General features: G+C 39.7%; 1 protein-coding gene and 1 long non-coding RNA gene across 4 annotated transcripts in view; one reads left to right on the top strand and one right to left on the bottom strand.

The window, feature by feature from the left end:
- Positions 1-8: 8 nt before the first annotated feature.
- LOC117151840 lies at positions 9-3482 on the bottom strand. Its single transcript, XR_004461974.1, has 2 exons — positions 2024-3482; positions 9-1858 (listed from the first exon to the last, which is right to left on the bottom strand). It is a non-coding gene; the product is annotated as an uncharacterized LOC117151840 (long non-coding RNA).
- Positions 3483-5240: 1758 nt separating this feature from the next.
- Positions 5241-21898, top strand: part of LOC100745943 (ATP-binding cassette sub-family A member 13) — a 32299-nt gene continuing 15641 nt past the window's right edge. The window contains exons 1-35 of one of the 3 annotated variants that reach the window (XM_024368566.2): positions 5242-5928; positions 9136-9216; positions 9315-9538; positions 9769-9911; positions 9997-10127; positions 10221-10606; positions 10719-11033; positions 11124-11379; positions 11459-11656; positions 11735-11949; positions 12048-12258; positions 12428-12828; positions 12924-13206; positions 13291-13485; positions 13555-13772; positions 13847-14031; positions 14111-14655; positions 14732-15112; positions 15192-15839; positions 15932-16120; positions 16195-16277; positions 16356-16518; positions 16609-16790; positions 16897-17520; positions 17673-17803; positions 17887-18209; positions 18279-18468; positions 18543-18683; positions 18854-19177; positions 19324-19819; positions 19899-20019; positions 20096-20286; positions 20348-20486; positions 20658-20865; positions 21682-21822. In XM_024368566.2, coding sequence (XP_024224334.1) covers positions 9154-9216; positions 9315-9538; positions 9769-9911; positions 9997-10127; positions 10221-10606; positions 10719-11033; positions 11124-11379; positions 11459-11656; positions 11735-11949; positions 12048-12258; positions 12428-12828; positions 12924-13206; positions 13291-13485; positions 13555-13772; positions 13847-14031; positions 14111-14655; positions 14732-15112; positions 15192-15839; positions 15932-16120; positions 16195-16277; positions 16356-16518; positions 16609-16790; positions 16897-17520; positions 17673-17803; positions 17887-18209; positions 18279-18468; positions 18543-18683; positions 18854-19177; positions 19324-19819; positions 19899-20019; positions 20096-20286; positions 20348-20486; positions 20658-20865; positions 21682-21822 — 8644 coding nt within the window. In that variant the 5' untranslated portion in view covers positions 5242-5928; positions 9136-9153. Of the gene's footprint in view, positions 5929-7726; positions 7814-9135; positions 9217-9314; positions 9539-9768; positions 9912-9996; positions 10128-10220; positions 10607-10718; positions 11034-11123; positions 11380-11458; positions 11657-11734; positions 11950-12047; positions 12259-12427; positions 12829-12923; positions 13207-13290; positions 13486-13554; positions 13773-13846; positions 14032-14110; positions 14656-14731; positions 15113-15191; positions 15840-15931; positions 16121-16194; positions 16278-16355; positions 16519-16608; positions 16791-16896; positions 17521-17672; positions 17804-17886; positions 18210-18278; positions 18469-18542; positions 18684-18853; positions 19178-19323; positions 19820-19898; positions 20020-20095; positions 20287-20347; positions 20487-20657; positions 20866-21681; positions 21823-21898 lie in introns of those variants that run through there. The other 2 variants (XM_033321569.1, XM_012387262.3) reach the window with 2 other exon arrangements.

Raw genomic sequence — 21898 nt, 5'->3', positions numbered from 1 at the left:
TATAATAAATATATCTATAATCAGAGTGGTAGAGTGAGGTGATTGCTCTGATAATATGTGTGAAGTTCTAACAATTTTTTCTTATTTTTTATATATCATTTTTTAAATTTGTAATTTTGCTATAATTTGTTATATACACAGTTGTATGACAAATACTAATAAAAATACATATATACTTATATCAGATTCATCTCTCATCATCTCATTTCTCATCATTCTCTCTCTCTCTTTTTCTCTCTTAGCTTCACTTAAAAAACGTAAACAAAATGTCGTTTAATTAGCGACGCATTATTCGTCGAATGGCGTGCAGTAACGCTCGAGCGAAGGTCTCATTTCATTATTGTCAACATGCAGTGCATATCATTCACCGGACACGATGTTTCCCGGAAGGGTAGATAACTCGTATTCTGATTAATATGTCTTTTTTTGCGTATTTTCACTTTTGTCTTTTTGCGATATTCCTTTTGTATCTTTCTCTCTGATTTCTAGTGTTATCAAAGATATCTGTATGGTCACATGATCGACATTCGACCGTGAAGACCACACAAGGAGCAACGATTGTGAGCCATAGAATTTCTCCGTTGTTATCAATGCGACATAGGTCGATAAATAAACAAAAGAATGCTAGAGGATTCGTACAATTATACTCCACCGCATTTTTTGGTCTTGCTGGATCTAAAGTACACGCGATATTTTCTACACCTACACTCTTTCATTATTATATTAAAGACTAGTCGTGTCTCATAATATTCAACTAGATTAATCATATTATGAAAAGTTCAATTATATTATAAAAAGTTCAAGATTGAATTTCAAGATGTTAAGCGATTCAAACAACTCTATCTTACCATGTCAAAGAGTCAGTATGGCTCAAGATACGATTACTTGGCGTTGAGGGTCAAAGAAGAGGTGTTATCAGAAGCCAAATATTACACGTTGTCGTCACCATCATCGCCGAGACAATATCATCGACGGCCTGACGTTCTTTAATTCGCGTATCTATGATTATTACGACATGTCCTGTTTTCTCTGGACTCTGGATACGTTTACACAGAGGATCTATAAATTGCAAGCCTTTATCAGATTTTGCTATGCCTCTACGCCGTTTCGTAACCGTGAAAATCGTGGCTGATATCCATTTTCTCGATTAGTATTCGAGACGCTTCATTTTCATCTGTTTCATAATTATTTATATGGCAGACGAAAAATCAACTTGGGAGTTTCGAGTTTCACGAAATTGTGTGCCGTTATGACGTATGCGGAAATGGAAACGAGGAAGGTTGATTTAATTGGTAATCAAGAAAATTCATGGTCTACAGTGACAGGTCAAAACTGTGTTGCCAACGGTTTGATGGAACCTACGCAATCGCTGACATTGAACCTGTTTATGGCACGGATAAACGTCTTTTTGCCTTCTTTTTTGTTACTCCATTGAAACTGGTTGCGACTATATTTTTAATAGTTCATCATTACACCGCGGTGCATCATATGTTTGATAGAAAATTGCAAGAAATAATACCAATAATAGTAACTTGGTATACATCGTTAGCTTTTCTGTTTAGCATTATTTGATTTTATATATTGATTCGTTTTGTAGATTTGCACAGATTTAAGATCAATCTCGTATATGGCACAGTGGATGCGCACGAGACATTCTGTTTCTCGTTGTTTCGTCCAAAAATAAATGCTAATCAACGTGATCTCTCTGCAAATCGGAATCTACGTTTCGTCTAGAAGATTATTGCACTCGGTAGGTGGTTTCGAGGAATCGAACTGAACGAGTTCCAAGTTTCGCAAGAATCGTCCAATCTCGTTTGGAAGAACCACCGACGAGAATTTGATTGTTTCCAGTTGGTTTCTAAAATTTCGATAATCATGAAGTATTGAAAATTGACGGAGACACACCGATTTGAAATAGATTGATTTTAATCTTTTCAAATATAAAATATTATGTAATCTATTTTCAGTAGCAATGAAACGATGTATTCAGGTATGGGAGATCGATAAGTAAAGAAATTATTACCTTGTTCGGTTAACACGCTCGACTCGACTTTTGTAATATCGTCGATCTGTCTAAACGACCACTTTCATTGTCTTCTATGCGTGGATATTGTATGGAAAACAACATGATTGCGGGAAATGCACGCGTTGCACGAGAAGTCGATTAATTAGCCACCACTTCTTCCTTTACCGTGTTTAGTCGTCTCGCAAATGCGTCATACTTTACCTATTTCTTCCTCCTTGCCTCTCTCTGTATTTATTAGGTAACTGTCGATATAACGACGAAGACAGGTTTTTCACTCTTTCTTTTCAGTGGGATCTCCCCTTGGCATGAATTCATGCAACCATTTCTTTACTTTCTGATATAGTCACCGCATCGGCCGGTACTACGTCGGTATAATGCAACGCATATGCAGCCCCAGCATTCTCGATTTCTACGAAATAAGACGCGGAGGGCGAGCTCTGGTCGGACAGGTTCTCTCGCTTTTTGGTTCTCGTTTTTTAAATACCACGTGCTTCGTATTTTTAGATTCAGCTATGCGGCTTAAAAAATACAGATAAATAGGATTGTCGATTCGGTTACGTGGAAATCCGCTATCCTCTTTCGTGTCCGCTAATAGGATTACCACCCGTGACTGATAAAGAGTAGAAAAAAGAAGAGAATCTCATTTCAGTCAACCAGAATGGACCTACCGTTTCCGAAAAGAAAAAGAAGAAAAAGGAAAAGAAAGAAGATGAAGGAAAGGATCAAGCATCTTCAGTTTCCCTTCCACGTAGCGTTCTTTATATTAGAGACGCGAGAATATTTACGAACCACGGAGGAATCGCCTTTGAGCCATTTATTTCTCTTCACGCTTTGAGGATATTAACGAGGAGATGCGGTTGTTCGTTTTTCTTTCTTCTGTGATGTCTATCTCCCTTAAAGTCATCTCTACATACCTGAACCATCCCGCGGCAAAAACACTTTCAATTACACACTCCAAGTCTTCTCGAATCTATTTAGTTCCTGCCTGGACAACCTTCGATTCGCTTCGATCGAATATTTCTCCGTCGATCAATATTTTTCTTGTTATATACTGCTTCAGAAAATACGATAAACGGACGATCGTTTAAATCGTTCTACGAAGAAGATCGTATCAACTTCTTGGCGAAGTCCCCACACGAAAATCCTCGATCCATCTGCTCCTGTCGAACGAAGAAATTCTTTGAAACGCTGTCTGGAACTGGTACACGCAGTTTTTCACTGATATTTGTAACGAAGAGAGGTTCTTTTTTCGTATATTCGTTACGATAGGTGTTGATTTATACGATGTTAATGGCAATTGTTAACGAAACACTGGCAGACCTTAGGTACATTGTGATGAAAGTGAAAGAGAAAATGATGAGAAATTCGCCATTGAGAATGTAGGAAGGATCGCGATTAGGTGTACGTTAGTGTATTCTTAAGATCTTACTTCTATGGTTGGTTATAACGCATAAAACTTGAATCAAAGAAGCCACCATGAAAGTATCGACCATAAGTATTAAGATATTATCTACTAGTATGCTACTAGATGTATTAATATGTATTTGGTACAAATTAAAATTTTTACTGGTTTTACTCGCCAGTTATTTTGGTAAAAATCTGTCATTTTATTCGCATCATACATGCCATATAATGTAAAATTTTAAATACAGTAAAATTTGTTAAGATTTTTCAATAAATACAACGATTAGAAGATGCTCCAATGCTTATGGTTAATGGTGTGTATAAAAAAAATAGATAATGCGAGAAGAACAACTTTTATTCATTTACTGCAAAAGAAATTAATCAAATTCTCAGAGATGCACCATTGAAAATTTCTAAAATTTCTATGAAAAATCGCAAACCGATCATTTTAAGTATATTCTGGAAATTAGTATTATGTAACTAAGTCGTGACGTAGTTAATCGGCGAAAAACGTGGTTTGATGTATCGCGCAACGCAAAGTGTTTATTCTGTCTGACGATAATGTATAAATTTCGGTCTGATACTTTCCTTCTTTCGAGCGATAATTAATTTCATCATTTTACAATTTTGGCGCTCATTTATTTTCCTCCGTCTAGATACCATTAATTAATATTAATTAATAACCGAAGCAATCGTTTGACCGATGAGAGGATGAGTTTCGATAATGGAAATGATAGGCAACTGCGTATGATTGGTCTCAGTTGAACGTTTCAATACAACAAGAGGTCAGTCGATCGACCTATTCGTCTTAAATCCCGCATGCGTCTATTTGCTAAACAAATCGGGTCGTTAAAAGTCGCTTTGACGCTCCTTCTGCGCAAGTAAATAAATTTAAGCATTGATAACAATTCACTAGATGACAATTCACTGGAATTAACGAATTGTACGATCGATAGGATCTGCGATAGGATTAATAATACAAAATTGTTGTTTTAAATTGCAACGTTAAAATCCATTGATTACGCGAGGTTATTCAATTTTAACAGGCTCGAATGTCAATGATCCGCGCAACAAAATAAATGGATGGACAATAGTTCGACGATATAACGCTGAAGATAAAGTTAGTGATTATTTATAAAATTGTTGGAATTTTTAATCGTCCGAATTTCAATACACTTTAGATCGTCATGTTGATCGTGTATGAGTTTGAATTACTATATATTATGTATCGTTATATATTATACATTATACCTTTTGTATCAAGATATTTATATATACAACATATTTCGATTTCTATCAAAGAGTTCCTGAATCACTATACAAGAACTCCTGCGGCGAATCCTTGTCTCAGTGTCTTGTTCTTTTTAAAATATACCTACATATATGTAAATCCTATTTTCTGAACGTCCGATGAACAAATGAATATCAATAGCTGTACAAGATTTTCCACACGGCTTACTATCCCTTTTTCCTCTTTCATTTTCTCAGGAAACAAATCTGAGTAAACAGTACCGCTGCACTGATTCTCCCAGAGGAATTCGATTACCTTTTTCAAGAGCGATGCAACGAATAGGATAAAATAAAGGAAGTAAGAAAAGGGAACCATAGGGCGCTCTAGGTAAAAAACAAATCACACCTCAGGCGTCCATGGTTTATCCCGTGTCTCTGAATACCATAGCGAGAACGATTGCTTTTATTTCGTTGAAAGGTCGGAGCCGAAATCGCGAAAGAAAGGATAGAAAAAAAAAAAGAAACAGAAAGAAAGGAAAAGGAAGAGATGAAGTTGAAGGATATCAGGTCCACGGGGATCATTTAGGCGAGAAACATTCGCGTACAACCATGTTGTTGTATACGAACCTATAAATACATATTCACGAGCGGATGTTGAGGCATTGCTAAGGTCCACGTGGTCGTGGATCACGGTGGTGGCAACAGTCGGCCCCCGACCGTCGTCCAAGTGTGCATAAACGCGAGCCGGTGTGTTTCTCTTTTGCGAGACGAACAGTAAGAGCAAGGAAGATCGTGAACCGACGGAACAGGTCGGGGCGAGTTCCCTTTCGACTGGTGTTTTCGTTCGAACGCGCCTCGTGGAGGAGATAGCGGTTGTCCGTTTAAACGTAACATTTGCCAAAAATTTGCGCAAAGGAACGCTTCGTCCGCTACTGAACTGTATCGCATATCGTCGCTTGGACGCAATAACGATCAGTTCTTGACGCGATCGACGCTCGACATTACGAAGTTGCTCGTTTCAATCGACGTAATCGTAAGACCAACGATCGGTGCAACGTTCTTCCGTGTTTTTCTTTTTCCCGCGTCCGACGACGGTGTGTTGACAACACGCGCTATTGGCGACTGCATTTTCACGAATTTGGAAACCGTCAGATCGATGAGGTTCGAACGATATTGAAGCCTCGGGCTTGTGCTTTGTTCGACGATCAAGCAACGAAGGTTGATATATCGAACTGCGCGATTCGGAGGAAATTACCGAGCAAGTAAACGTAAGTACTACAACGTGATTGCATTGTTACGCAAGGAGAACCGCGTTGTTTACCGATTCATGTTTTCCTGGATCTTTGGGGGCCCTGGTTGCCTCCTTCTCGGAACGCTTCAGAAATTATGTGCCAGCATGAAATGTAAAACGTTCGATTGAAATTCAAAACGATCGGGCCTGAGGTTCGCGTCAAAGCGGTTTGTTTTGATGGCGTCGACAGCGTTTTCTCTTTGTTGAATGTCTCTCCTTCTTTTTGTTCTGCGCAAACGCTTCATATTCCGATATATCCGGCTTCCTGTTCGTAACTCGATCGTTGTTGCCCTTTCAGCAAATATCTTTCGGTTCACATACGGTCAGAATTTTCGAGAGCGATGCTCGAACAGCGCTTTGCAAATGCAACCAATCAGTTTTTCGATTCGGCTCGTCCGTCTATCGATGTAAAACAAGCTTCCAACTTGTTGTTCTCGTTGCGGTGTACACGTTGAGGAATGTAAGTAATACAGTGTCGTTCCCTTCCGAGATTCCTTTATTCTTCTTTTCCCATTGGCAAGGTCTACGCGCTGTTATGACATCGGGAAACTTGTTCGACCAGCTACGCTCCGCTGCAATCTGTTTAGGCTTCTGAGAAAAACGATGCTGCTGTTTCTTTCTATTGCCTTTTGTTATCGATCATTGATCAAAACATGCTTTCAACGCTTCATGATGCACCACGTTTAAATTATCTTAAAGGAAGCAAGCATTTCTCATAAAGTTGTGAAACGCGTTTCGTATTCAAAGATTTCCTTCTGTTACTTGTACGTGTGATATTACTATGTATGGACTTTTGACAATTAGCACGCAAGGATTTTGACGTATCGTGAAAAGTGTTAATCATTGTCTTTTCGATCGTTCCGCGTCGGCTCGTCGACTTTGAACCGTGCAACTCGTGATCCTTAATGATCGAGAACATCTTGATAATAAAGAATCGATTTTGCTAGCAATACTCTACTATTTAGAACTTTAAATTACACTGTGAAGTAAATTCTAGGTTGTCAGGTGTCTGAAACGGAAGAGGTTAAGGAAACGATTATGATAGAATTACGTTCATTAAGCGCGTATCTTTAGATTCTCCTTCAAAGATTCCTTGAATTTTTTTCTCTTCATTAATCCTACTGAATCTTATTGAATCTTACCGAAACAATGCCTTTGTTTTATCGAAGATCGTTTTATCGATTATCTAATATCGAAGAAGGTAAATTGCGATTTCTTTGTCCAAGTTTGGTCTTCCTCTCTTACGTCAGGTGTCTCTTCAATCTTCTGCAAATACGTTATCCTCTTTGCTATTATCGTTACCTCTCGAAGGAGGAGATCAAACTAGAACTTCATCAATATTCTAATCAATACTGTAAAAAATATTCTCCAGAGCCTACATGATCTATCACGCGTTTCGCTTGTGCAACGTAGCTGAGAGACATAATTTACAAACGCAGCGAAAGTGCACACAATCTGTGACGTGCTAATGAATGAAACCATCCACCGACCGGAATGTTTCCCTTCAAACAAGTTTCTTTATAATCACTGATTTAACAAACAACGAGCATCAAGTGAAACAGCAGAATGTAAATTTATAGTTACGCGCAGCTGCATTGGATTACATCATGAAAATTTGTATTCTACTTATCGGAGGATTGTTATTTGTATTTACATTTTTATTACGCTTTCACGGACACACGAGCACTTTGATTTTGCTTCAGTGTCTTGCATTAGACATTAATCGTTTTATAATTTCACGCGAAAGAATTTGTTTTTTTTTTCTTATCTTTCCCATTGTTATGACATTCGAGAAGCTCCCGACAATTTTCGTAAATGCATCCGCGAATGCCAGCGATTATACAAATGACAGAGTGAAGATGGTACGTATTTCCAAATCAATAATTACTTCGCATCTTTGTAATCTTGAACTGGAATAATGATAAGTATGCGGAAGAGCTGGAGAATTCGTGTGCGTGTGCATGTGTGACTATGCTACTCAATTTGGAGGTCAACCATCGTAATTGCCAACACGCCATTTAAAATATTTATTTTCGACTGTCATTAATCGGTTTTTGTCTATCGTAAATCGATGATTTCCTGAAATGTTATTTAACTACATTGTACAGTATAAATCTGTGATCTTCGATATCTTTCCATTATGTCAAGATCCAACAGTAGTTATAAATAGTCGACGACCTTCGTCTAGCATTTTAATTTCATATCAATTTGCGATAAAGTAGCGCGCCGGTCGATCCATACATTAATTTCGTAATTGAAACGACGCTTTGAACAAAATACGGTGAAATTAAGAGAAAATTGACAAATAAATTAGCCGCTCTTTTTACATTTTACATATTCCGATACCATGCACCTATTATGTACCTACAAAATGAACAGCGTACAAACGAGAACACGTTGGCGCGTACATATTAATGATAATAACGGGTTCAAATCAAATTTAGAAGCTTCGATGTCAAAGCTGGAGATTATTTCGTGCTTTTCCAAGCGACACGCATTAAATTCTCATTTAATATTCAGCCATAATTTATTCACTGGAAATTAGAATACATCAAACGCTCCAAGCTTGTTCACTTTCAATTGGTTATTTCGGCCAGAAATAAAGGTGCAACTATGATATCCATACGTTGATACGACACGTACGAATGATCGACTTCGTTTTTCGTACGAAAAGCAATCCGCACGGTTCATTGTTCCGTTTCCCCGCAATGGATCCCGGAGCAGCACGCGACAGAGTGAAGCGCATTTCCGGTTGTCGATGTATCGACAGACGCGCTTGTTACGCTCTTCAAATATTTGTTCTGCCCTACGCGATATATCAGCGATCGGTTTCGCCTGTTCAATCTTGATTTATGGATCGCGACTCGCTTTTCCAATGTATCCAACCATCGATCCTTCTCCACCGACATTTTCGAAATCTCCACGAAAGTCAACTACGTAACCGAAAGAGCTGTTTGACGAATCTCGGTTTTCTTGTTAGGTGAACAAAGCGAGTAGCGTCGAATTCCGGAACGAAACACTCGTGCATGTGTTATAGATAATAAAGCTACGAATACTTCGGTGTGTGGCTGTGTAAGACTCCGCAGCGGAGAAGATAAAAACCGGAGTCATCCGAGGGACAAAATATTCCGAAGAATTGAAAGCATTGATAAAGAGTAAAGTATTTTGACGATTCATTTTGCAGATCTAAACTGCTCTCGCGATGAGGGTCGACCAAATTGGGCTTCTCTTGTGGAAGAATTACATCGTCCGAAAACGTCAACCGGTAATTATAATTATAAAGTTACATAATTTGAGATTTACACGAAGTTACAAGTAGCGAAACGATATGTAAAATACATGCACAAACTTCAATGTTTATAGGGTATATTGGCTCTGGTATTCGTATGGCCTGTGGTCGTGTTCATGATCCTATACACGATTCGCGACAATGTAGATCCGAAGTATTATCCAACTTGCCAATTTCCTGCGAGGTCTATGCCGCAGGATGGGTTGCTGCCATTCGTTCAAAGTTTCATTTGCAGCGTGGGAAATCCCTGTGATCCTCTATCGGAATACGAAGAAGTTCCTTCTTACAAAAATGCCACGTTAGTTCAGCAAGTTGCAGAATTTTCTTTCCTAAACATTTTCTCTTTTTAATCATTGTAACCGTTTATAATGTCTAACGACTCGATACTATTTTAAACGTTGATTTAAATAACTCTGTGAATCGTTAAAGTAAAATAGCGAAAGTCGAAGCGGCACCAAATGATTCTTAAGTCCGTTCACTTATTTCATTTCGATAGAAGCATGTAAAGAAGATTTATTTTTACAACAGTCTAGGTCCGTTAGTGGTAGAATTGCAGCCGATGCTCGGCAACGAAACGATTCTTTCCGCTATCAGCACGTTACCGAACAGCATCCAGCTTCTAAAATCAATGGCGCAGATACTCACTAGACCAGAAATCAAAGCGCTGTTCGGTACGTATGCACGAGTTGCTCAACACCTCATTTACTATCGTGGGTATTCAGGAATTTGCATCGAGTATTGAATTTGTCAAACTAGATCGTGGTATTCGATTGGGCGATCTGTTCAACAACCACGAGGAAATCAAGAATCTTCTTAGGGTTCAGATGCCGTACGCGCGAAGCGGATTGATCGACGAACTGTTTAACTCGTCCATAAAGTTACTATACGTCAGTATCGTACTATTAAGCCAGACAAACTGAACTCATCGATCAATTCATCCCGATGCAATTGTTTTCAACTTTTATTGGACCGATTTTCAGCTTATCGAGGCGTTCGGTTCGTCTAATATCGACGGCGCGATTTGTTCTCCGGAAATTTTGAAGAAGTATCTGATTCTACCTAACGAGCAGAATTACTTGGAGATTTCTAAGATTCTCTGTGACATCGATTCGGCGATGATACCCAACATGCTCGAGAGTCTGTCCAAGCATCTTGATTTCTCCGGTTTGCTGGAAATGATAGACCGTGTAATGGCCAAGTTTCGCGACTATGATTTTTTCGACGACTTAAGGAAAGCGGTCGAAACGATTCTGGACCTCCAAACCACGAAGAAGTTCGTTCCGCAGTACCTAAAGTTACGTCAATGGGTACCAAAGATGATAATGGTGTTCAAGAACGTCACATTCAAAGAAATTGACCTAACTTTGTGAGTAGCTTCGGTCGAATTTTAATTTTAAATGAATCTTTTTCGAACGAGAAAAGATTACAAAATAAATAAATAGGAAGTAAAAGAAATATATTCTCGAATCTAATCGCAGCGTGAATAAATCGCTGCAAGTTTTGGATCCGGTGTTCTCGATGGAGCGTGATTGGGCGACCGTCCGTCGAACGTTCTTGAGATTGCAAAAGTTACTGGATCTAGCGAAACGGATGGTGGAGGATCAAACTATCGACTCCTCCGACAGCCTTTTCGCGATAGTGCAACGTTTGTCCAGCACAGCACGATTTGTGTACGGAAACATGGCGAATCCCGACAATCTTACTCAAATTCTAGATCTGAGTATCGCCATTCTGCACGATGGCGCGAAATTGATGCAAAAGATTTTGGACGGCCACCAGGACGAAATTCAGCTGTGAGATTTTTCCATTACTTACACAGTATTTTTCTTTTTAATGTATCTACGTATGTGTTGTGAAATGATTTTTTTTTTTTTTTTTAATAGACCAGCTGAAATTCTAGACGGACTCAGAGATTTTTTATCGGATAACATCCTAGCCACGTTGAGTTACATTTTGTCCTTCATGCAAACGATCGTCAGAATGTTACACCATGCTGCCATTATTCACGAGGACGTTCAGTACAGAATTTACGATATTTCCATAAATCACAAAGACACGGTGCAAAAATTGCTAACGAACGTCGATCCAAATTTTTATCGAAAACTCGTTAAATCATTCTCCAGACTGGACTTCGTTGAGGTTGGCAAGCGTTTTAATTATTTTTGTATAACCTTCCACGCTTGTAGAACGCACGAAACGATTCTTGCGTATGTTGCAGAAATTCGTGGATGCAGTTGAACGCACAAGTCCCGACGACTTCTTTTGTCAGGAGGGGACTGTGAACGAAATTTTTGAGCTTTTCATAGACGGCAAAAACGAAGCTAGACACGTCAAGGAACTGCTGTGCAGCGATGCCGGAAAGAAGTTTATCTGGGACGTGTACGAAAGTTTCGAGTTTCGGAACTTTGAAAGCATAGTAAGCATTGTGTTTCGCTTGTATTGACGTGGACGATTCTCGAAACGTGTTCTCATAATCCGGGGGTGACGTTGTTAGGTGAGCGACTCTTTATTCACGGTGTTCAATATGGCATTGCACAAGGTGGTCAGCGTCGAGAAATCGAATCTAACTTCGCTAGTCGGCAACACAAAGGAGTTGATATCGTACTTGACATCGCCAAAAAGGCCAGACCCCGACTGGTCCGTATTCAAATTTGACGAAAGATGGTATGAAGCTTTCGAAGAAACTCGATCTCAAGGAAGATTGAACCTGTGAGTGGCGCCATTAGATATTTCTTCGACCTCTCACACCCGAGAAGAGAACATCCTGTAAAAATTATTTACTCGACTTTTACTTTGTTTCTCTTTAGTCTGGCGATCCATTTGAGCATAGCGAAAATGATCGGCTCTCGTAGCGTGACTTATATTATTATCGAGCCTGATCTGAAGAAGATGAACATACTCGCGAAGATAATTTTGTATAACTTGAAGAAGGATCCTACGAGCTGGATCGATGAATTTAGGCAGAGGAAAATGGAGCTGGTCGAATCGTTCTACTTGACCGTAACGGATAAGGATAAGGTTGGTAAACAATCGCGTAACTCTTTCATAAAATCGACATTTCTTCCGGTAGCGAGGAAATGTTGCGGAAGAACGGTTACAGCGAGACCTACCATTCACACGCAAAAGTATACACGCTATATCAGCATAGTTTGTTTACAGAAAAAGGAACTATTCTTCTATTTTACAGGCTTTACAAATTCTAGAATATGATAATTTTACCGATATCTACTGTACGAATCCAGATCCGCCGGATTTACTAAATTTTCCAAAAGACTCGAACGAGACAGTGCTGAAGGCGTTGATTTGTCATATCTCGAAATCCGTACAAATGGACTTGGAAATTGACATGTCGAATATCGAGCAAATGGACGAAGTTCGTTATAGCGATACCATTCATTTCAATTCGATGAAAGAACCGTTCAATTGGACAGACTTTAACACGCAAACGATCGAGATTTATCGATACATCGATACTCTGGTCCATCAAGAAGATCCAGATTACGACATGACTAGATTAGAAAAGGCGAGGAAGGCTTTTGAAACATCCTGGAGCATCGATATTGGCGCCAAAGATGTTTTCGAGATGAGGTACGCAAGCAACAAAAATAACGTTCTCTTTCCTTTTTCATTACCCTTTTAAATGGCAGATATTTACTTTGGTGACACGTTACATCTTTCTGCAGCGTAGGTTTGATCTGCAAGTTCTTCAAATTGATGGAGAGCTCTCTTTTCTCGTCGAAAGGAGTATGGAAGGAGACGCACGCGATTGCCTGGGCGTCCTCGGTGATCTTTGAGTATATCGAGAAGATCGTTGATCAAATTCAGAAGAACGAGTATAGAGCGAAGCTCTCCGAGCTGTTGCAGGACATGCCGCAGACGGAAATTCTTTTAAACGCCATTCTACGAAATTTATCTCCTTTGATCCTCGATGTCGTTGACATCATAACTATGAAACCGATTCATCTTGTAAGCTATATAATTCGAGCATTTTATATTTCGAACCTAAATTTCGTTTAAAAATTCTTGAAAATACGTGTTTTTTTTCGCCAGATATCCGTTCTCGATGATTACAAATCGCGAGAAGAACATTGGCCTTGCGTACGAAACGAGAGCGCCGGATCTGCCATGGAGATGCGAGAAGGCACTCGCGAAATAATCAGAGAGATCGAGAGAATATCATGTAATCCAGCTTTGTTTATTCAGGAATGGAACGAGCATCCCGTGTTCGCGAAGACAAGGAAGATCGTATGTTATTTATTTAGAATTTATTCTTTTCGCTTAACGTTTGGTGATACTCAACGAAATATATGTCAGTTGCAGCACGATAAAATTGTTCAATCTCCGCCTTTCAATTGGACCTTGGGTTACATAACATTCCGCCGGCAGGCTAAGAAGCTCGATGAATTGGTTAACGACGCCACACATGTTATCCTGGCGGAACAACCGCATTTCTGGGAGCATTGGACGTCTCTCGTGCCGGAAGTTAAAAACATATTTGATAAGAGGTGGCCGGATATGAAGAACGATGCCAAGTGAGAGTCATTATTGCCGATTAGTATCAAAGAAGCTCGCAGGAGAATATATTTTTTATGTATTTATGATTTAGAAACACCCTTGAATACGTTGATTACGAATTAGACAAGACAGTGATGGCCTTTCAAAGTAATCTTTCGGCTAGCAATCTCTGGAATCCGACAATCTCCATCGAGAATCGCATTCTCGTCCTAGTAAAATTTGTCTCACATTCTGTTCAGAAAATGATACAGACCGCAACTAACATTCTGCGCAATGGTAAGTAGCAAATAGTCTGTAAAATTGTTGCGAGTCTTTTGTTTTCACAAAGTTACTAAAACTTGTTCTTGGTTTCCAGCTGTATTGTTAAAGCCTTCGGAAAATTCTATAAAACTGAATTTATTTCCGTTGTTGGGATTCGACGATAAATCACCCATCTCGATTTATTACAATAAGCTACCGTACGTTATGGTCACATTGGTCAATGGATTGATGAATTCAAATGTCGGTGATCGCATATTCAATTCACCAGATACTGATATCACTTGTTCTCGATTATTCGAATGGTGGTCAGATTCTGTTGTTGGCTTTACTCCCGAGGAATATAGAACCTTGAAGAATTTCACCTGTGACCTTGATCCTGATAACTTCAACGCTTACACTGACCTGTACATGGTCGAGGCTAATGTATGGACGCAACCTGTTAACAGATATCGATCTTCCATGATCACGGTAATAGGTGACATATACGATTTCGCGTTTGAAGTTTTGAGGTTGATGGAGGATATAAAGGAGAAGAAGATAGAAATCGAGGTGCCATTTTCCATGTCTTATGTTTCAACTACTCTTCAGAAGTTCAAGCATGTTCTCGAATTTTATGATACGGAGACCAATAGCCAGAAGGTGAATCAATTGTTTCGTTAAGTATTCAAGTTTTCAGAAGTTCGTTAATACTTTTCTGATTAATATGACGTTTTAGAAGTTGGAAAGGAGCAACTACAGAATCCTTATAGAGGGTGTTGCCGAAGGTTTGAATCATATCACGAACGCGATAAAAAATATCAAGACACAAAATAACCATTTAAATATTTGGGATTTCGTTGAAAATGGCGATGCACGCCAGTTGTTGAAGATCCTCGACAATCATCCTGAAGAAACGATCGCTTTAGTGGTTACGCTTAGTACGCTCAATTCGCCGATAAATGTTTTCATGTCGTACGAGGATGTAAGAAAAACCATGTGCAGCTTTCGGTTTAACTCGAACTATTGGTCCACTCCGAACAGAACTCGATTCATAAAAGAAATATGTTCTTTCGATCCCGACCAATTACTGAAAGGTGTCACCAGTGCAGAATACTACGTAAGTAGGGCCAAATCATAGAAATAGCACTGAATATATCGTTTTTGTTATTACCTCTAATACCATGAATGCTCAACAGTCTTTTGTGACCGGTCAAACAACTACCATGTCAAAATCAACACGCTTAAGCGCCTCCGTTACCAAACTGTTGGACACAGCGTTACGCTTTCACGCAGAACAAAAGTCTGATTACGTTATAAACTCGAAAATTTTCAATGCGACGACCTGGAGGAATTTATCGAACGACACCTGGTCTGTCATTGGCAAAGCTGGTCAAACCTGGATAGAGAGGTACATGAAATTTGCGAAAAACGAAAATCCTACGAAATTAAACGGAACGACAAATTCGCTGGCGAAATTGGCCCGAGGGTATCAGCTTCTAGACGCTACGATCGAGCTACTGGCCGGCGGGGATATTTGGCAAAAGCTTCGGATCCTCTACGAGAATTCAAGGGTGAAACCTATCTTAACTCTAATAGAAGACCTGCCGAATCTCATCGTCACCGGTGTTGACACTTTCGTGAAGTCAGAGAGATTGAACGATTTCGTGGAGAAACTCTCGTTTGGCAAGCTACACCCTTGCGACATCGACAAATATTTGATTGTGCCCAGCTTCGTGCGGAAGAAGGTCCTCTTGTCAAGCATTACCAACTTTTGCCAAAAGATCGTTCTCGCCGATGGACGACTGACTTTGATCGATATATTGCCCCTTGATGTCAAGTACGAGGTACAACGTTCGACTAGACTATACAACTTTCACAACGTTGATGATGACGTTGCTAGCCGCGTGACGTTGTTAAAACTTGCGGACGTTTACAGGAAGGTCGAATAGCAAGAAATTGGTCGGGAAACTACGACGAGATTTATCTTTTGGAAAAATTGCAACATATCGAATCGACGATAATTCGAGCTGCTTCGGAAGGTTTCAAGGACCCGAAGGTTCCAGCATGGTGGATTTCCTTCAAGGAAGGCACCTTCGAGGATTTTTTGACGCTTTATAAAAAGGAGGTAAGCGCTAAAATTTCAATGAAATTGTCGTTTATCTAAGCGTCAGGGATTTTACGAAGAAAATTATCCTTCAGGACCTGAAAGCGCTCGCTCACTTGGTGGTGAAAAAGCTCTTCACGACCGCTAGGAACATTTTAAATTCCGCTGGGAATACCGAGTAAGCTACGGTTCCTTGTTAGCATTTGCGGAATTTGTTTATAACGCTGCAGCCGCTTATTAGGAAACTTTCTTTCAGAGACTGCTCCTGGTGCGTCACGTTCCCCCTTGAAATTCTGAATTCTCAGCTGCTGAACCATCAGCACTACGCGAAACTCTTATGTCAGTTGACTCAATTGAACATATCGCAGATTCACGATATATTAATGCATGATTTCTATTGGAATAAAACTGCTAGTATGGTAATGCTTTATTTTATTTATAACTCTACGATCACGATTCAACTAATTAATTTCAAACATATCCATATAATTTGAAATTTCTCTTATTAGATAAAGAATTACAAGTATCTAAACGTCAAACGAAATAGAAACGAATTTCTGACAACTTTGGAAGGCACATTTTATCATATCGCCGAGATTCTAATGAATTTTCAAAACAAGACTTACAGCGACGAGATCAACGAGTGTTTTCATAGATTCGTAGGACGTCCCGCTTATTCTAGACCCGGACTGTAAGCATTCGAGATATATCTGTATCCCTTAGATTAATTGATAAGTGTCTTACGCATCGATCGTTCTTTTTACACGACGTGATAATAAAAACAAGTTTCATTTAAGGTATGTGACCATGGTTCTCGGTGTGTTGGACTCCCTGCAGAAAAACGTGTTCATCCTGGACACGGGCCGGAATCACAAGAACATCGAAACGTTGTCCAAAATGGCGGAGAAGTACGTTCCGATCTGGAAACCCCTGCGCGACGTGGTAAAGGCGTCGGACGTCGATGACGTAGAGGCGTTTTTGCCAGGGGCGATGATTAACGTGAACGCGTTGCTGAACGACAGAAACGGGTCTCTTTGTCGGACTAAGTTAGAATGTCGGAATCGGACGGTTTTGTACAACTATCTGAGCTCAAAGAAAGCAGGAAAAGTGTTCCAGTATGATCAAAAAGCGTTAGGTTACCACACGTTGATGGAGATCGCCGATCGATTGTCCGTAAGTCTGGATCTAGATCGGATCTATCGCGAGCTGAAACAGTGGCAAATGGACGCCACGTGGAATTTAACGTGGCTGAAGGAGATCCTGAGGCACTTGTCCATCGTTATCGGAGAGAGCGGCAATCTGCTCGACGTCGCCAGTAAAATAGACTTCCAGGATGTCTCGAGCGTCTTAGGAGTTCCTGATATCGTCGACGGGGTGGTTAATATCCTGAAGGATAAGACGGTGGACAAGCTTTTCGACGGGTAAGAATGTCTTGATCGTAGAAATGAGATTGGACGCGAGACATTGAGTGACCGAAGTTGTTTGAAACTTGCTTCAGTTTTCGAATATTGACGTTCACTTTTAATCCGACATCGTATAAAGGTTCTGTTATGTCGTTTCCTTTTTTTTTTAGAATGAAAGAGATAGCGGAAGATATTAAGCCGTTCATCGAGGATCAATACGTGATGGACGACGTTTATCGAATAATCGTGGCGTTTCAGTCGATGGATATCTTCAAGAATTTAGGGTTGCTCGATATGAAATGTATGATCTCATTGCGTGTTTCCTCTCGAAAGAAATGCCTTGTGACGTTCGATTCGGTGGTGCGACGATATTTTTATTTTCAGACGTTATCAGAGATATGTTCGACAACTGGGATGTGGTAAAGTCATATTTGGTGGATAAGATCGGAATTTCCAATAATGTAGCGTTGATGCTGAGCCAAGCAAAGATAGATATGATTTCTGTTTTCATGAAAGAAAGAAGAGCTCTCAGTTTGAAGGAAATCATTTGCTCCCCGACGAAACTCAGTGAAATGTTGAATTTTAATAGCAGTCGAGTCACCGCCGAAGAAGTCAGCTCCGCTATCTGCCAGTTCGAGGACTCGCAGACACAGAACGTGACCATAACGTTGATTAAAAATTTAAATTTCGATTATATTTTTAAGACTGTGAGTATAATCGTATGAACAAACATTGACGATAAAAAATTTCGAGTTTAATCTAGTTCGTTATTTTAGCTTATGAGCGCGAACGTGAAAAATATATTGGCCAACGCAAATTTGACGGAAACAGAGGGAAAAATGGTACTGAATAATCTTGGAGTGGCCGCAGAGTTATTGCCATTCTTCAAAGACAAACTTTCCTCTCGAATGCCAACGGCGCAAGCCTTGGAAACAGATGCGCAAGAACCGGATCAGACAGTCTCCAGTAAGTTATGCAAAATTTTGGAATTAAATTAACGCAATTTGCGTATTTAATAAATATTCAAATGCATTTCGTAGCTTCCAAGTTCCTTCAAGATTCTAGCGAGATGCTGTGCGGGCAACCGATGGTCTCTGATAACGGTGATTTGTACAAAATCATCTCGAAGATCGAGGATAATAGCAAAGATTTCGATAAGGCTGAGCTCGATTCTTTACCCAGTATGTGTAATCGATCAAACGACAGATATTAATTTTGAATTGGAAATTTTTCACCAGTTAACTGAAAATTTGTACCTCTGAATTTTTGCTTTCGAACTTTCGAACTTTCGAACTTGAAAATTGAAAATTATAAATTAAAACATTGAAATTTCGAATTTTGTTCTGTTCAGCTGAATTTTGCAGAAACACCTACAAAGGTGTTGTGGCCATGGGAGGCGGGAAAATTATATGGTCTTACGTGAAACCTCTACTACGTGGTAAAATACTTTATGCTCCTAATACCACAGTAATCAACAATGTAATGACATTAGCGAATAAAACATTCGTGGAAATGGAACACTTCGGCGTATTGATGAACAGTTTCGAGAAAACTTTAATCTCATTGGCGAATCTTACCGAAATGAGCGACAGTTTAAGAGAGCTTCGAGACATAATGTCCTCAGATGTTATAAAAATCGCCATTAGATCATTTGGCGGAAGCAATTTCGAAGGCGGTAAGTTGTCCTAGGAAAAGGTAAAACAAACAACTATGTATTCTTGGATTATTCAGATTTCTTTAATAGAATAGATCGGTTCACTCCATCTTTTGCAAAACAAAGACGCGAACGTGCCTTTTCTAAAATGTTTCATCCTCTTCCAGGGGATTTCACCGATATGGATCTCAGCGAGGTTTCGTGGCGACTTAAGAGATCCAAACGTTTGATAACGATGGTTGGTATGTTGAATGATTTATTGGAGTGCGTGCTCGTAGATCGAATAAGAGGATTTCGGTCCGAGGAGGAAATGGAAGCGAAAGCACGGGTTCTGATGGAAACGCGAGAATTTTTAGCCGGTGTTGTCTTTTTGGATAAAGCCCCAAAGAGATCTAGCAGATCTTTGCAGCATGAATTGCCCGATAATATAGTGTACAAAATTCGAATGGACGTGGACTACGTGCAGTCCACGAAGAGATTAAAAAATCAATTTTGGATTCCTGGTCCGGAGAGCAGTTTTATAGAACACCTGAGATATATGAGAGGATTCGTACAGCTCCAGGACTCTATCGATCGAGCAATTATAAGAACGAAAACTCAGAAAGATCAGGATTGGAAAACTATGACGCAACAGATGCCATATCCTTGTTGGGAAGACGTACCGTGTGTATAATCTCTTGTCCTTCTTTTATACTTACAAACAATTTTAATAATAATAATAATCATTTTATGTATCACGTAGCTTTCAAACAACTCTCTACGAGTCTCAAGGTATTCAAGTTTGTTTCTTTTTTGCGCTAATGATGTGTGTTGGAGCAGCTGTCAGGCATATTGTGTGGGAAAGAGAATCTCAAAATGCAATGGTAACAGGGGAAATATCACAACATTAACATTTCAGTTAACTAATGGCATTAGTTAATTCCATAGTTCCGTTTCTAGGTAATGAGCGTAATGGGATTGAAACCTTGGAGAAACACTGTCGCCTGGTTCATTACGACATTTATAGAACTCTTAATCGTGTTGTTCTCTATCGCAACAGTTCTGCTTGCCGGAAAAATTTTACCAAAATCTGATGCTTCTTTAATTTTAATCATGATGGTCGATTACGCGTTCTCTATCGTAACCTTCTGGTAAGTTTTATCAAATTAATTGATCATCAACGTGCTTTATTCTACTAAAACAAATTTTCAGTTACATGATTTCAACGATGTGCAGCTCAGCGAGTCTAGCCGCGATCACTACCGTGGTTATGTTCTTGCTGACATTCATGCCATACGTCATTGTCATTGCTATGGAGGCCGTTATTGGTCTCGGGTATAAGCTTCTCATCGTAAGTTATCGCCACCTAGCGTAGCAATAGCATTTCCGTGACAAATAACACGTTCGAACGATGCGTCCGTGTTAGGTTTCACGATAAAACCACCATTTCCTATAAAATTATGTTAATGCCGTGCACATTCTGCGAGCAAAGAGAACGATTTATCAACGCCTTTCTCCTTAGTGTCTCAGCATGTCGACCAGCTTTTGTTACGGTTGCTTGTACGCGGCCAGGAAGGAAGTTCAAGGCATCGGACTAACTTGGAGCGCGATGTGGGAGGAATCTAGCCCCGGCGATTCGATGTCTTTGGGTTGGGTGCTCCTAATGATCGCCTTCGACGGCTGCCTTTATGCCTTAATCGGTTATCTCGTCGCCAGATATACGAATTCAGGTAGAAACTTGTTAAACTTCTTCGCCTCTCTAAACGGAACTCACGTGAACTTTTAGAACTTTGTAGAATCGATCTTTCATCGTTCGGTGGAGGTGTCACCAGCTTAGAGTCTACTACAACTTGTTCTACTTTCTTACATTTATTTATTTCCTTTTTTTTTTATCGCATTGAAAAATTCGTTGGATCTATACAACTACACGCAACAACGTTATCCAAATAACTTTCTAACATGATATTTGTTCCGAAGATTTCGAGAGACCACTTGGAATCTCTGGTGCATGCAATGTCGCGAATTTATTCGATATTTCTATGTATCCTGTCTGTGTACCCCTTTTATTTATTACTCTATTGTCTATAACCATTACTAAACATAGAAGAAGAAAACATGGAAAAAGAACACAAGGATGGTATCATTAAGGTTAAACATAACATCGTTATAATATTATTCGATGTTATTAGATATAATAGAATATTTTTGAAAATATCTATTCAACATTCACGATACTACTTCGTTTCATTAGTGACATCCTCCATGTGTTCACAATGAAACGACGAAAAGAATATTGTTACGAATTCTACACGTTTACACGCACCTCTCGTTCGCATCGTCGCAAATTTGCGCACAGATTTCACCAAAACCTTCCCTCCTCCCCCATATAATCGCCACTGATGCTGCAAAGAGAAACGCCAGGAGGGCGGTCTCGAGATGCGGTAAACATTCGCAAAGAAAAGAAAAGACGGTGCGTGTCCCCGAGAGAAGTTCGATGACCTGGTGAGTTTCTGGAAACGGACGAGCATTGGCGAATAATTTTCCAGGCAGGGGCTTTCACGATTTGAGGTCCCGTAGCTTATGGTGGGCCGATAAACGTTCTCTCTATGGCAGACCAAGTTACCTCGCCTTCGTCAACAACCTCTATTTCACTAACGACGTTCTCCACCCTTCAGCCACTTACCAAGGTATCGCACTTGCTCGCTCTTTCGCTCTTGCACGATATTTCAGCTTTTCTTTTTCTTTCTCGCTTTTGCTATGTTA

Source organism: Bombus impatiens, unplaced genomic scaffold (genome assembly GCF_000188095.3).
Source record: "Bombus impatiens unplaced genomic scaffold, BIMP_2.2 scf_0463, whole genome shotgun sequence".
NCBI lineage: Eukaryota > Metazoa > Arthropoda > Insecta > Hymenoptera > Apidae > Bombus > Bombus impatiens.
This window is presented reverse-complemented; position numbering and strand designations above follow the sequence as displayed.